The sequence below is a fragment of the Mobula hypostoma genome, chromosome 9, assembly GCF_963921235.1.
Source record: "Mobula hypostoma chromosome 9, sMobHyp1.1, whole genome shotgun sequence".
Classification (NCBI taxonomy): domain Eukaryota; kingdom Metazoa; phylum Chordata; class Chondrichthyes; order Myliobatiformes; family Myliobatidae; genus Mobula; species Mobula hypostoma.
In genome coordinates, this window is record NC_086105.1 from 128005176 (window position 1) to 128020077 (window position 14902).

Sequence of the window (14902 nt, forward strand, 5' to 3'; positions counted from 1 at the left end):
TTAACTGTACACTAAGCACGTTAAAAGGCTCATGGTATCTAATATGTCAAAAAGTGGAGACGGAGATGGTCAGAGGGTAGACAGATAGCAAGGAAATTCTGCCTCTCTGGACATATCTCCCAAAACTTTGAGGGAGAAAAATGAAGCATTCACTATAGTTCTGCAGAAAGACAGAAACTGGTGCTGCGTGCTCTACCACTAGGCAAAGACAAAGTGGGCCTTCAGCTTAGAAAATCAAGTAAAATGCTGCAAATCTGAAACAAAAAAAAGGACAGAAAATGCTGAAAACTCTCAAGAGGTTGGGTTGCCTCATTTCTGTGCTATACATTCAATGTAATTAAATTCTACAGTGAACTGCAGAGAACAAAAGCTAGATAAGCAAGCCTCTTTTATATGCAGATCGCAGCAAATTAGTGAAGAGAGTAAGCCGACATTTTTAATAATGCCATACAAGTAAACCTGTGAGAGCAACTGTTGCTGTTCTTGTAATTGGGCTGCTGTATTATCCTGTTCAATGTACCAGTGCCCTGAATTGTTAATCTATCCTGATCCTTTTGTTCCACATCTTGCCAAAAGTTTAACCTCACCCAAACCATCTGAAGTATATTCTTTCCAAAGGTGTAAAATTGGAAGAGCATCTTTAATTTCTCTGGGGTATTTATTATCCATTGGAAATATGCAACCCCCACAGGAACGGACTGTACTGAGGATAATTTCTTATTGTATTTTATTCATGATCTTGCTTGATTGTACTGTAGGGACAATGGTAGAATCCATATACCAACGAGACTGAAATCACAAAGGCAGAGTTGTTGGGATTGAGCACAATAGTCTTGTGAAACAATTTCCTATTATCTGAGCTCACGTTAACATAGTATGAATCTCTGTTGGCTTCATTTGCAGTGTTAATTGTCCCAGGTCACTGTATTGTGCAGTTTTCATGTACTATTTCCTTTTACTAATGAGCTTTATCTGTTAAATGGAAATACAATCTCTTCTATGGTCGTGGGTGGAGATTGTGATTAATGCTTTTCACACGTTGTATTCAAAATGACTATTTTGTGTTCTTTTCTTAAATATTTTGCAGACCAGACACAGATGAATAATGTGGGCCCAACCTACCCTCTGATCTCACAGATGGCCCAACCTCATTCTTATTCCACCTTGGGCCAAGGTTCTCACTCCTTTGAACAGCAAGTCCCTGGCAAGGAACTTAACAAGTACGCCTCACTAAAAGCAGTGGGTAAGTCATTGAGAGTGGTACTTGATGCCTTCTGAAATGGTACCTTCTGTGCAACCTCCCATATTCATGGTATAAGTCAGACTGCGTTTGGACCAAAGGATTCATTGCTGGGCGCCATGGTAACATAGCGGATAGTGCACCACTGTTACAGCTTGGCGTGTTGGAGTTCAGTTAGATTATGAGAACACTGAGTCCTCTTTTATTGTCATTTAGAAATGCATGCATGCATTAAGAAATGATACAATGTTTCTCCGGAGTGATATCACAGAAAACAGGACAAACCAAAGACTAACACTGGCAGAATCACATAATTATAAAATATAGTTACAGCAGTGCAAAGCAATACCATAATTTGATGAAGAACAGACCATGGGCACAGTAAAAAAAGTCTCAAAGTCCCGACTCAATCGACCCCCAAGTCCCCGATAGCAGGCGGCAAAAGGGAGAAACTCCCTGCGATAAACCTCCAGGCACCGTCAACTTGCCGATACCTTGGAAGCAGCCAACCACAGCCGACACTGAGTCCATCCGTCCGAAAACTTCGAACTTCCGACCCAGCCTCCCAAGCAGCTTCGACCTCTCCCCGGCCGCTGAAACAAGCAAAGCCAAGGATTTCGGGGCCTTCAGCTTCGGAGATTCCGGTTACCATACAGTAGCAGCGGCAGCGAAGCGGGCATTTCAGAAGTTTTCCAGATGTTCCTCCGTGCTCTCGCGTCTATCTCCATCAAATCAGAATTGTGCACGGTTCCTTACTTGACAGATAACAGACATCACCACCGAAGTGGCCATTGTGCTGCCATCTTCTCCCCCTCCCGGCAATTCTGACAAGTTCTGTAAAGAGTTTGTATGTCCTTCCTGTGATACACATCAGTTTCCACTGCGTGCTCTGGTTTCATCCCACAGTCCAAAGATGTACTGTTTGGTGGGCTAAATGGTCATTGTAAATTGTCCTGCATTTAGACGAGGGTTGAATCAATGGGTTGTTGGGCAATTTGTCTCACTGGGCCGAAGGACCTATCCTGCGCTGTATCACTAAATAAATAAAAATAAAACAAATAAATAATGGATTTGTGAAAACCTCTGACAGAATCTGCACCACTACTCCCTCTTTGTGATACCAAGACAATTCTTCCTAATATCCTTCAATAGTCCTAAATGTGATAAACCCAGATGTGTGTCAGCCCCAACAATATGGCAGAAATGACTGGAATAGATTCATCACCACCTGCAGCCAGGTATGAGTTCTGTGGAAAACTACAATCTCTGCAACCTAAGTGGCAGTTCTTGAATTTATAACTCTCCCTGAAGCCTGAAATCATTGCAAGTACGATAATAAAACAACAGGTAGCATCAATAAAAAGCTCATATTTGCTAATGATTTTCATAATTCTGGTGTTTAGTTGGATCTTGTTAGGACAAGGATACACTCACATCAATCAATCCTTCACCTGCTGCCTTTAATCACCCTTTATGCAAACAGAGCATTTTTGTAATCTCTCCAAATTACCCTTGGGCTAACCATTCAGATACTTGCAATATTTATTAGTGCAACATCTCAGACTTGTCTGCATTAAATTTTACCTGTCATTTTTTTCAGCCCATTTTTGCAGCTGGTCTAGATCCTGCTGCAAACTCCGATAGTCTTCCTTGCTGTCCACTATACTGTCCAATCTTGGTGTCATCCACAAATATACTGATCCACATTATCATCCAGATCATTGATCTAGATGACAAACAACAACAGACCCAGGACCGATCCTTGCGGCACTCCACTAGTCACAGACTTCCAGTCAGGGAGGCACCCATTTACTAATACTCTCTGGCTTCTGTGAAGCCAGTGCCTAATCCAATGTACTGCCTCATCTTCAATGCCAAACAACTGAACCTTCTTGACCAACCTCCCATGCAAGACCTTGTCAAATTCCTTGCTGAAGTCCATGTCAATGGTATCCACTGCCTTGCTTTCATCAACTTCCCAGCTAACTTCCTTGAAAAACTCTATTAAGGTCGATTCGACACAACCTACCATGCATGAAGCCATTCTGCCTAACCTTGCTCAGTCCAAGTCTATCCAAATACTCATATATCTGGTCCCTTAAAATACCTTCCAATAACTTTTTCACTACTGATATCAGACTCACTGGGCAAGCATTTCCTAATTTATTCTTAGAGCTTTTTTAAAGCAGCGGAATAATATCAGCTATCCTCCAGTCAAGAATATATCAATCTCCGCCTTAAAATATAGATAAAGTTTTGACCTCCACAGCTGCCTGTGGCAAAGAGTTTCACAGATTCACTACTACCTGGCTAAAGAAATTCCTCCTCATCTCCATTCTAAAAGGACACCCCTCTATTCTAAGGCTGGTCGTCTGGTCTTAGACTCTCTCGTCATAGGAAACAACTTGTCCACATCCATTCTATCAAGGCTTTTCACCATTTAATAGGTTTCGATGAGGTCACCCCTCATTCTTCTGCATTCTAGTGAATACAGGCCCAGAGCCATCAAACAATCCTCATATGACAAGTAATGTGCCTCCAAGTACCCTGAGACCTCATACTTAACAATCGACTCCAACATCTTCCCAACCACTGAGGTCACAATAACTGGACTATAATTTCCTTTCTTCTGCCTCTCTCCCTCCTTGAAGAGTGGAGTGATGTTTGCAATTTTCCAGTCTTCCGGAACCATTCCAGCATATAGTGATTCTTGAAAGATCATTACTAATGCCTCCACAATCTCTTCAGCCATCTTTTTCAGAACCCTGGGGTGTACACCATCTGGTCCAGGAGACTTATCTACCTTCAGACCTTTCAGTTTCCCAAGAACCTTTTCTCTAGTTATGGCAACTTCACACACTTCTGCTCCCTGACACTCTCAAATTTCTGCCACACTGCTAGTGTCTTCCTTAGTGAAGACTGATGCTAAATACATATTCAGTTCATCCGCCACTTCCTTGTCCTCCATTTCTACCTCTCCAGCATTGTTTTCAGTTGTCTGATATTCACCCTCACCTCTCATACACTTTATGTACCTGAAGGAACTTCTGATATCTTATTTAATATTACTGGCTAGCTTACTTTTGTATTCCACCTTTACCTTCGTAATGACATTTTTAGTTGCCTTCTGTTAGTTTTTAAAAGCTTCCCAATCCTCTAACTTCCCAACAACCATAAAAGTTGCTGGTGAACGCAGCAGGCCAGGCAGCATCTCTAGGAAGAGGTGCAGTCGACGTTTCAGGCCGAGACTCTTCGTCCTGTGTGTTGCTTGAATTTCCAGCATCTGCACAATTCCTGTTGTTTGCCCCTCTAACTTCCCACTAAGTTTTGCTCTATTACATGCCCTCTCTTTGGCTTTTTTATGTTGGCTCTGACTTCTCTTGTTAGCCATGGTTGTGTCATCTTGCCTTTAGAATACTTCTTCCTCTTTAGGATGTATGTATCCTGTACCTTCCAAATTGCTTCCAGAAATTCCAGCCATTGCTGCTCTGCCGTCATCCCTGCCAGTGTTCTTTTCCAATCAATTCTGGCCAACTCTTCTCTCTTGCCTCTGTAATTTCCACTGTAATACCAATACATCTGACTTTAGCTTCTCCTCAAATTTCAGGGTGAATTTGATCATATTATGATCACTTGCCCTCAAGGGTTCTTTTACATTAAGTTCTCAAATCAATTTCAGTTCATTGCACAACACCAGTCCAGAATAGGTGATCCCCAAGTGGACTCAACCACAAGTTGCTCTGAAAAGCCATCTTGTACACATTCCAGAAAGTTCCCCTCCTGGAACTCTGCACCAACCTGATTTTCCCAATCTACTTGCATATTGAAATCCCCATAACTATTGTAACATTGTCCTTTTCACATGCATTTTCTGTCTTCGATTGTAATTTGTAGACCATATCCTTACAACTATTTGGGGGTCTGTATGCAATTTCCATCAGGGTCTTTTTACCCTTGCAATTCCTTAGCTCTATCCACAATGATTCAACACCTTCTGATGCTCTATCACCTCTTTTTAATGAGTTGATTTCTTTTTTTTACCAACAGAGCAATGCCTCCCCCTCTGCCTTCCTGCCTGTCCTTTTGATATACTGTGTATCCTTGAATATTAAGCTCCCAGCTATAATCTTCTTTCAGTCATGATTCAGTGATGTCTACAACATCATACAATGCCAGTCTGCAACTGTGCTACAAGTTTATCTACCTTATTCTGTATACAGTATAACACCTTCAGTCCTGTATTCACCCTTCTTGATTTTGTCTGCCTTTTATGTTGCAACTCATCCTGTTGACTACAATGTTGCCCTGTCAACAGCCTCTCCTCTCTACACATTTCCTCTGTCTAAACCAGCTACGTCATCTTCAGCACTATCAAACGCCTTTCCTACGATACTTCTAGTATTGAAAGATACACAGCCCAGGACACTAGTCGCACCATGATCAACCTTTTGATTCCTAACTTTGTCTGAGATCTTACCAGCATCTGCCTCCAAAACCTCTCCACTAAATGTTCTGGCACTCTGGTTCCCATCCCCCTGCAACTCTAGTTTAAACCCCACAGTGCAGCATCAACAAACCTTCCTGCTAGGATATTAGTCCCCCTCCTCCAGTTCAGGTGCAAGCCGTCCCTTCTGTACAGGTCCCACCTTCCCTGGAAGAATGCTCAATGATCCAAAATCTTATGCCCTCTTTCCTTGCCACATATTAAACTGTGTAATCTTCCTAGTTCTGGCCTCGCTAGCATGTGGCTATGGGTAGCAATCCTGAGATCACAATCTTGGACATCCTGCCCTTTTACTTAGCACCTAACTCCCTGAACTCCCTATGCAGAACCCCGTCACCCTACATGGACCATGACTTCTGGCTGTTCACCCTCTCACTTAAGAATGCTGAGGACTTGATCCGAGATATCCCGGACATTGACACCTGGTAGGCAACATACCATCCGGGAATCTTGTTGTCGGCCACAGAACCTCCTGTCCGTTCACCTAACAAACACATCCCCTATCACCTCAGCGTTCCTTTTCTCTCCCACTTCCCTTCTGAGTTGTGGAGCCAGACTCAGTGCCAGAGACCTCTCTATATGTCTCACCTATTACCCCCTCAGCCTCCTGAATGATCCGGTTTCATCCAGTTCCAGCTCGAGCTCCTTACCACGGATTGTTAGCTGCTGTAGCTGGATACACTTCAGGGGCTTTAGAGGTCTCCCAGCCTTCCCACATCCTGCAAGAGGAACATTCAATTATCCTGCCTGGATCTCTGCTGTCCTAGCTGAGCAGATATAAAGAAGGAAAGGAGAAAGAACTTAACCTTGAGCTTTTCTTTCTTTTCTCTAACTGAAGCCTCTGTTCACTGAACTCTTAAAGAGCTCGGGCCTCAAGATCACCACCCTGACTCTGTCCACTCAGATGATGGCCGCTGCACTTGGCCCCCACCTCCCTTTAATTTGCTCTTGCTAATCAATCCCAAAAGCCAATTGGTTGCTGGTCAAAGTTCTTTTTTGCTGTAGTGATCCGCTGCTGGCTTTTCTAGTTGTCAGTGGACCTGAGTGAAATCCCCTTCTTCCGATGTCTAGATTGGTTGCTGAACTTTTTTTCTTACCAGATCATTTCTGATACCATCAAAATTGGCCTTTCTCCAGTTTAGAATGTCATCCCAAGGACCAGACCTCTCCTTTTCCATAATTCCCTTGAATCTAATGACTTTATGATCACCAGATGCAAAGTGTTTGCCTACACAAACTTCGGTCACCTGCCGTGTCTCATTCCTTAATAGGACATCAAGTATCACACATTCTGTCATTGGGACTTCTATGTGCTGATTATGGAAACTTTCCTGAACATATTTGATAAACTCTATCACATCTAGTCCTTTTACAGTATGGGAGTCCCAAACAATATGTGGAAAGTTAAAATCACCTGCTATCACAACCTTATGCTTCTCGCAACAGTCTGCAATATCTCTACAAATTTGTTCCTCTAAATCCCTAGGACTGTTGGGTGGTTTGTAATATAGCCCCATTAATGTAGTTATACCTTTCCTGTCTCTCAGTTCCATACATAAAGCCTCACTAGATGTGTTTTCCAGTCTAATCTGACTGAGCATTGCCTTGACATTTTGCCAGCCTTATGATGCCTCCCCTCCCAATGAGTTCTTCCCGCTCTAAAATGCCAGAACTCCGGAATATTGAACTGCCAATCTTGCCCCTCCTGCAACCAAGTCTCACTAATGGCTACAATACCATAATTCCAAGTGTTGATCTATGCCCTGAACTCATCTGCCTTACTCATCTGCCTTTCCTGCATCTTGCATTGAAGTTTATGCATTAAGGCATCCGTCAGTCTTGCGAGACCATGGATCTGCACCTGGAAAGTCTTCACTCTCCAGGGCGTAGGCCTGGGCAAGATTGTATGGAAGACCAGCAGTTGCCCATGCTGCAAGTCTCCCCTCTCCACAACACCGATATTGTCCAAGGGAAGGGCATTAGGACCCATACAGCTTGGCACCGGTGTCGTCGCAGAGCAATGTGTGATTAAGTGTCCTGCTCAAGGACACAACACGTTGCCTCAGCTGGGGCTCGAACTCACGACCTTCAGGTCGCTAGTCCAATGCCTTAACCACTTGGCCACGTGCCCACATGCCAGTTAATGCAACTTAGAACATTAGTCCCACCACGCCCAGCCTTTTGGTTCCTGACTTTGTCTGAGGTCTTAACAAAGTCTGACTCCACAACCACTCTACCAGCTGTTCTGGCACTCTGGTTTTCTGCCCCCTGAAACTCTAGTTTAAGCTCCCCATGTAGTACTAGTAAGCCTTCTCTCTGGGGTATTAGTCCCCCTCTGGTTTAAGTGCAAACAACTCTTATGTACAGATCCCACCTTCCCTGGAAGACAGCCCAATGATCCTAAAATCTGAAACCCTCTATCCGACACCAACACCTTAGCCTCCTGCTAAGCTGTATGATCTTCCTTCTTCTGGCCTCACTAGCAGGTGGCATGGGTAGCAAGCACAACCCTGGAGGTCCTGTCCTTTAACTTAGCACCAAGTTCCCTGAAATTACTTTGCAGAACCTCGTCCCTCTTCATACCTATGTCATTGGCTCCTATATGGAGCACATCCTGTGACTGCTCACCCTCCCATTTAAGAACGCTGAGGACATGATCCGAGATGTCCTGCACCCTGGCACCCAAGAGGCAACATACCATCCAGGAATCTTGTTCAGAATCAGAAACAGAATCAGGTTTATTACCACTGGTATACGTCATGAAATTTATTGTCTTTGCGGCAGCAGTACAATGCAATATTAGAAAAAACGTGAATTAGAGTAAATATGTGTGTGTGTGTGTGTGTGTGTGTGTGTGTGTATATATATATATTCAATAGTTAAATAAGTAGTGCAAAAGTAGAATTTAAAAAAGTAGTTCATGGCTTCAATGTCCATTTAGAAATCAGATGGCAGAGGGGAAGAAGCTGTTCCTGAATTGCTGAGTGTGTACCTTCAGGCTTCTGTACTGCCTTCCCGGTGTAACAGTGAGAAGAAAACATGTCTGGGGAGTGCTTAAAGAATGATCCAGAATTCATCCTGTTCCAGCTCCAACTTAATGTGGAGTGATAAAGCTGCAGCTGGATGCACTTCTTGCAGATGAAGTCGTCAGCGGTACTGCAGGTCTCTCTGCCTTCCCATATCTCGCAAGAGGAGCATTCCACTATCCTGCCTGGCATTCCTACTGCTCAAACTGTAATTATAAAGAAGGAAACAATAAATAAATTGAAAAACATTCTACCTACAGCTTTTCACCTTCTGTCACTCAAGCCTCGAAGCGTTAATGCCTCACCTCTTCACTCTAACACTGTCCACGCCAACAATGGCCATTCCAGCAAAGGCTGCTCTGCTTGCCCCTGCCTTATTTTTATTTGCTCTTGGTAATGAATCCTGATCTCTGAATTGCCCCTGTGCAAACAGTGAAACTGCTGCAAAGCATTGCTTTTTAATGCTTACTCATCGACCTGTGTGAGTCGCCCCTTTTCTCGCTCCTAGTCTCTGACTGGCCGCTGTTCTAACACTGAAACTCCTGTGAAGCACTGCTTTTAAATGCACAGTTCCCAACCTGTGTGAGTCATATCTTCTCTCACTCCTGATCTCTGATTGGCAGCTGTTTAAACACCTATAATCTGGATATATAATCCTATAATCTGGATTAGCATTCTAGTGCAGTGATGAGAGGCACAAGAAGCATATAGTTGATAGCAGGGTTTCTGTAATGGATGGCTTTTCTAGACATAAATACTGTTCTATTACTACTATTTCCAATGCACCAACTCAATTATATTGAGATCTTCAGTAGTCCATGAAATGACTAATTTTGTTGTTATCCAGAATATTAAAATTTATGCTATCCAAAAAACTGGCCTCATAATTTACATGTGTGCCCTTTCAATGATACAATTTTTAGGAAAAATTTAGAGATTTCTCACTGCTGTCCAAATAAAAGCTGTTTTTCAACCGTCATTACAAAAATTTGTCATTTTACTCCTTGTGAGACCTTGACAAGCTCAAATTGTCTGTCACAATCCCTCTGTTACCATAGTAACGTACATCAACAGTACTTTGCTGAGACATCCTGAGCTTGTGTTAGACAGGTTTTAAACGCAAACCCTTTGCTTTATAGGGTTGCTTTCAGGTTTGCTTACCACAGCAGTTTTCAGGATTGCAGCTACTCCACAGGACTCCTGCCGTAATTTTGGCAGGTCCTTGTTGCTATGGATGTGAGTTTAGCTGAGTCTCAGCTGCTCTAGATTTGAGGAGTTGCCCACTTCTTAGACAAAGACAGAGCAGAGGGTCACTGCACATTACCCAAGTAGTTTTTTAGTCAGTGACAAAGAATGGAAGCTCACTTAGATCAAGGTTAAAATCCAATGCACCAATTTTAATTAAAATGTAATAGCCTGTTCTTGGCATCGTCTAGCTGCAATGCAAGAGAGGTCACTCAGCGTTCCCCTTCCCTGCATCCTCAACCCTACCGACCATGGCTTGTCCTCAGCCCAGAAAGCAGACGCCCTTTAAATCTCAAAATCCCACTTCTGGAAGTTCCCTCTCTGACTCCATGAAGTTGGTGGGAGTGTGGTTGGTGGTGGTGGGATCAGAGCTGCAGGAGAAGCATGGATGTCTGACTGATTATGAGTGCCGTTGCTGGAGCCCAGCATGTGATGAGAAATGGGGGGCCAAGTTTCTCATCTTGGGGAGGCTTTCTTGAGGAGCACTCAAAGGTGGCACTGTGGGAGCTATAAGCTGTAAGCAACACAAGCACATTGATTAGAATGGCACAGGCTAAATATAGTCCCACCCAGGTAAAGGCTAGGCTACAGAGGATAATGGTGTGCTCCACTATCTCAGGTAGAACACAGAAGGCAGAATAGTACAACACAGGAACAGGCCCTTCAGTTCACAAAGTTGTGCCAAACTAATTAAATCAGTAATCAAATGCTTTCTGCCCACACAATGTCCATATCTTTCCATTTCCTGCACATTTATGTGACTATCTAAGAGCCTCCTGAATGACTTCATCTCGAAAGACCTTCACCCTAGTCAATGCATTCCAGGCGTCCACTACTCTGTGTAAAAAAAAACTTGCCCCACACATTTCCTTTGAACTTTCTCTCACTTTAAATGCATGCTGTCTGATCTTTGGCATTTCAATCCTGGGGAAATGATACTGGCTCTCTATCTATGCAACTCATAAACTTACAAACCTATATCTGAACTCTCCTCAGCCTCCACCATTCCAGAGAACACAAATCCAACCTCTCCTTATAGCACATACACTTTAATCCAAGCAGCTTCCTGGTAAACCTCTTCTGTACCCTCTCTATAGTCTCAACATCCTTCCTATAATGGGGTGACTGGAACTGTATGCAATACTGCAGATGCAGCCTAACTAGAGTTTTATAAAACTGCATCATACCTTGCCATCTTTATCATAAGATCATAAGACCATAAGATATAAGAGCAGAAGTAGGCCATTCAGCCCATCGAGTCTGCCCTGCCATTCAGTCATGGCTGATCCAATTCTTCCAGTCATCCCAACTCCCCTGCCTTCTCCCAATACCCTTTGAATCCCTGGCTAATCAAGAACCTATCTATCTCTGCCTTAAATGCACCCAATTACTTCGCCTCCACAGCCACTCGTGGTAACAAATTCCACAGATTTACCACCCTCTGACTAAAGTAATTCCTTTGTATCTCTGTTCTAAATGAACATCCTTCAATCCTGAAAAATGCCCTCTTGTCCTAGACTCCCCTACCATGGGAAATAACTTTGCCATGTCTAATCTGTTCAGGCCTTTTAACATTCAGAGTGTTTCTATGAGCTTCCCCCTCATTCTCCTGAACTCCAGGGAATACAGCCCAAGAGCTGCCAGACGTTCCTCATACAGTAACACTTTCATTCCTGGAATCATTCTTGTGAATCTTCTCTGAACCCTCTCTAATGTCAGTATATCCTTCCTAAAATAAGGAGCCCAAAACTGCACACAATACTCCAAGTGTGGTCTCATGAATGCCTTATAGATCCTCAATATCACACCCCTGCTCTTATATTCTATATCTCTAGAAAAGAATGCCAACATTGCATTCGCCTTCTTCACCACTGACTCAACCTGGGGGTTAACCTTTAGGGTATCCTACCAAGGACTCCCAAATCCCTTTGCATCTCTGTGTTCTGAATTCTCTCTGTATCTAAATAATAGTCTGCCTGTTTATTTCTTCCACCAAAGTGCATGACCATACACTTTCCAACATTGTATTTCACTTGCCACTTCTTTGCCCATTCCCCTAAACTACCTAAGTCTCTCTGCAAGCTCTCTGTTTCCTCAACACTACCTGCTCCTCTACCTAATCTTTGTATCATTAGCAAATTTAGCCACAAATCCATTAATCCCATCATCCAAATCATTGACACACATCGTAAAAAGCAGCGGTCCCAACAACCAGCCCTGTGGAACTCCAGGGGTAACCAGCAGCCAGCCAGAATACGATCCCTTTATTCCCACTCTCTGCTTTCTACCGATCAAACAATGCTCCACCCATGGTAGTAACTTCCCTGTGATTCCATGGACTCTTATCCTGCACCTATTGTCTATTGTCTATTGGCTCTTATCTTGCTAAGCAGCCTCATGTGTGACACCTTGTCAAAGGCCTTCTGAAAATCCAAGTACACCACATCCACTGCATCTCCTTTGTCTACCTTGCTTGTAATTTCTGCAAAAAATTGCAGTAGGTTAGACAGGCAGGATTTTCTTTTCAGGAAACCATGCTGGCTTTGGCCTATCTTGTCATATGCCTCCAGGTACTTAATAATCTCATCCCTAACTATCAATTCCAACAGCTTTCCAACCACTGATGTCAGGCTAATAGGTCTATAGTTTCCTTTCTGCTGCCCTCACCCTTCTTAAATAGCGGAGTAACATTTGCAATTTTCCAGTCATCCGGTACAATGCCAGAATCTATTGCTTCTTGAAAGAGCATTGTTGATGCCTCCGCAATCTCTCCTGCTACTTCCTTCAGAACCTGAGGGTGCATTCCATTAGATCCAGGAGATTTATCCCCCCTCAGACCATTAAGCTTCCTGAGCACTTTCTCAGTTGTAATTTTCACTGCACATACTTCAGTTCCTTGACATTCTTGAATGTCCAGTATACTGCAGATGTCTTAGTTTGTTCAGGAGCATTTAAACTAATGTGGCAGGGGGATGGGAACAAGTGCAGAGAGACAGAGGGGTGTAAAATGAGGGTAGAAGCAAAAAGTAGTAAGGTGAAAAGTAAAGGTGGCAGGCAGGCAAATCCAGGGCAAAAATCAAAATTGTGGATCAATGCAAGGAGCATTCGTAACAAGGTTGATGAACTGAATGTGCAGATAGTTATTAATGAATATGATATAGTTGGGATCTCAGAGACATGGCTCCAGGGTGACCAAGGATGGGAGCTCAACATTCAGGGATATTCAATATTCAGGAGGGATAGACATGAAAGAAAAGGAGGTGGGGTAGTATTGCTGGTTGGAGAGGAGATTAACGCAATAGAAAGGAAGGACATTAGCCGGGAGGATGTGGAATCGATATGGGTAGAGCTGCATAACACTAAGGAGCAGAAAACGCTGGTGGGAGCTGTGTACAGGTCACCTAACCGTCGTAGTGAGGTTGGGGATGGCATTAAACAGGAAATTAGAAATGCGTGCAATAAAGGAACAGCAGTTATACTGGTTGACTTCAATCTACATATAGATTGGGTGAACCAAATTGGTAAGGGTGCTGAGGAAGAGGATTTCTTGGAATGTATGCGGGATGGTTTTCTGAATCAACATGTCGAGGAACCAACTAGAGAGCAGGCTATTCTGGACTGGGTATTGAGCAATGAGGAAGGGTTAGTTAGCAATCTTGTCGTGCGAGGCCCCTTGGATAAAAGTGACCATAATATGGTGGAATTCTTAATAAGATGGAGAGTGACATAGTTAATTCAGAAATAAAGGTTCTGAACTTAAAAAAGCGTAACTTTGAAGGTATGAGACGTGAATTAGCTAAGATAGACTGGCAAATGATACTTAAAGGGTTGACATTGGATATGCAATGGCAAGCATTTAAAGATCGCATGGATGAACTACAACAATTGTTTATCCCAGTTTGACAAAAGAATAAACCAGGGAAGGTAGTGCACCCATGGCTGACAAGGGAAATTAGGGATAGTATCAATTCGAAAGAAGAAACATACAAATTAGCCAGAAAAGCAGCACACCTGAGGACTGGGAGAAATTCAGAGTCCAGCAGAGGAGGGCAAAGGGCTTAATTAGGAAAGGGAAAAAAGATTATGATAGAAAGCTGGCAGAGAACATAAAAACTGACTGTAAAAGCTTTTATAGATAAGTGAAAAGAAAAAGATTGGTTAAGACAAATGTAGGTCCCTTACAGTCGGAAACAGGTGAATTGATCATGGGGAACAAGGACATGGCAGATCAATTGAGTAACTACTTTGGTTCTGTCTTCACTAAGGAGGACATAAATAATCTTTCGGAAATAGTAGGGGACTGAGGGTCTAGCGAGATGGAGGAACCGAGGGAAATACATGTTATTAGGGAAGTGGTGTTAGGTAAATTGAAGGGATTAAAGGCAGATAAATCACCAGGGCCAGATGGTCTGCATCCCAGAGTGCTTAAGGAAGTAGCCCAAGAAATAGTGGATGCATTAGTGATAATTTTTCAAAACTCTTTAGATTCTGGATTAGTTCCTGAGGATTGGAGAGTGGCTAATGTAACCCCACTTTTTAAAAAAGGAGGGAAAGAGAAACTGGAGAATTATAGACCGGTTAGCCTGACATCGGTGGTGGGGAAAATGCTAGAGTCCGTTATCAAGGATGTGATAACAGCACATTTGGAAAGCGGTGAAATGATCGGACAAAGTCAGCATGGTTTTGTGAAAGGAAAATCATGTCTGACGAATCTCATAAAATTTTTTGAGGATGTAACTAGTAGAATGGATGGGGAGAACCAGTGGATCTGGTATATTTGGATTTTCAAAAGGCTTTTGACAAGGTCCCACACAGGAGATTAGTGTGCAAACTTAAAGCACACTGTATTGGGGGTATGGTATTGATGTGGATAGAGAATTGGTTGGC

At 43.1% G+C, this 14902-nt stretch overlaps 1 protein-coding gene across 1 annotated transcript in view; it reads left to right on the top strand.

The window, feature by feature from the left end:
- The window catches only part of shisa9a (shisa family member 9a), a 390837-nt gene that overhangs the window by 325209 nt on the left and 50726 nt on the right, over positions 1-14902 (top strand). The window contains exon 3 of the mRNA XM_063059100.1: positions 1088-1243. Coding sequence (XP_062915170.1) covers positions 1088-1243 — 156 coding nt within the window. The remainder of the gene's footprint in view (positions 1-1087; positions 1244-14902) is intronic.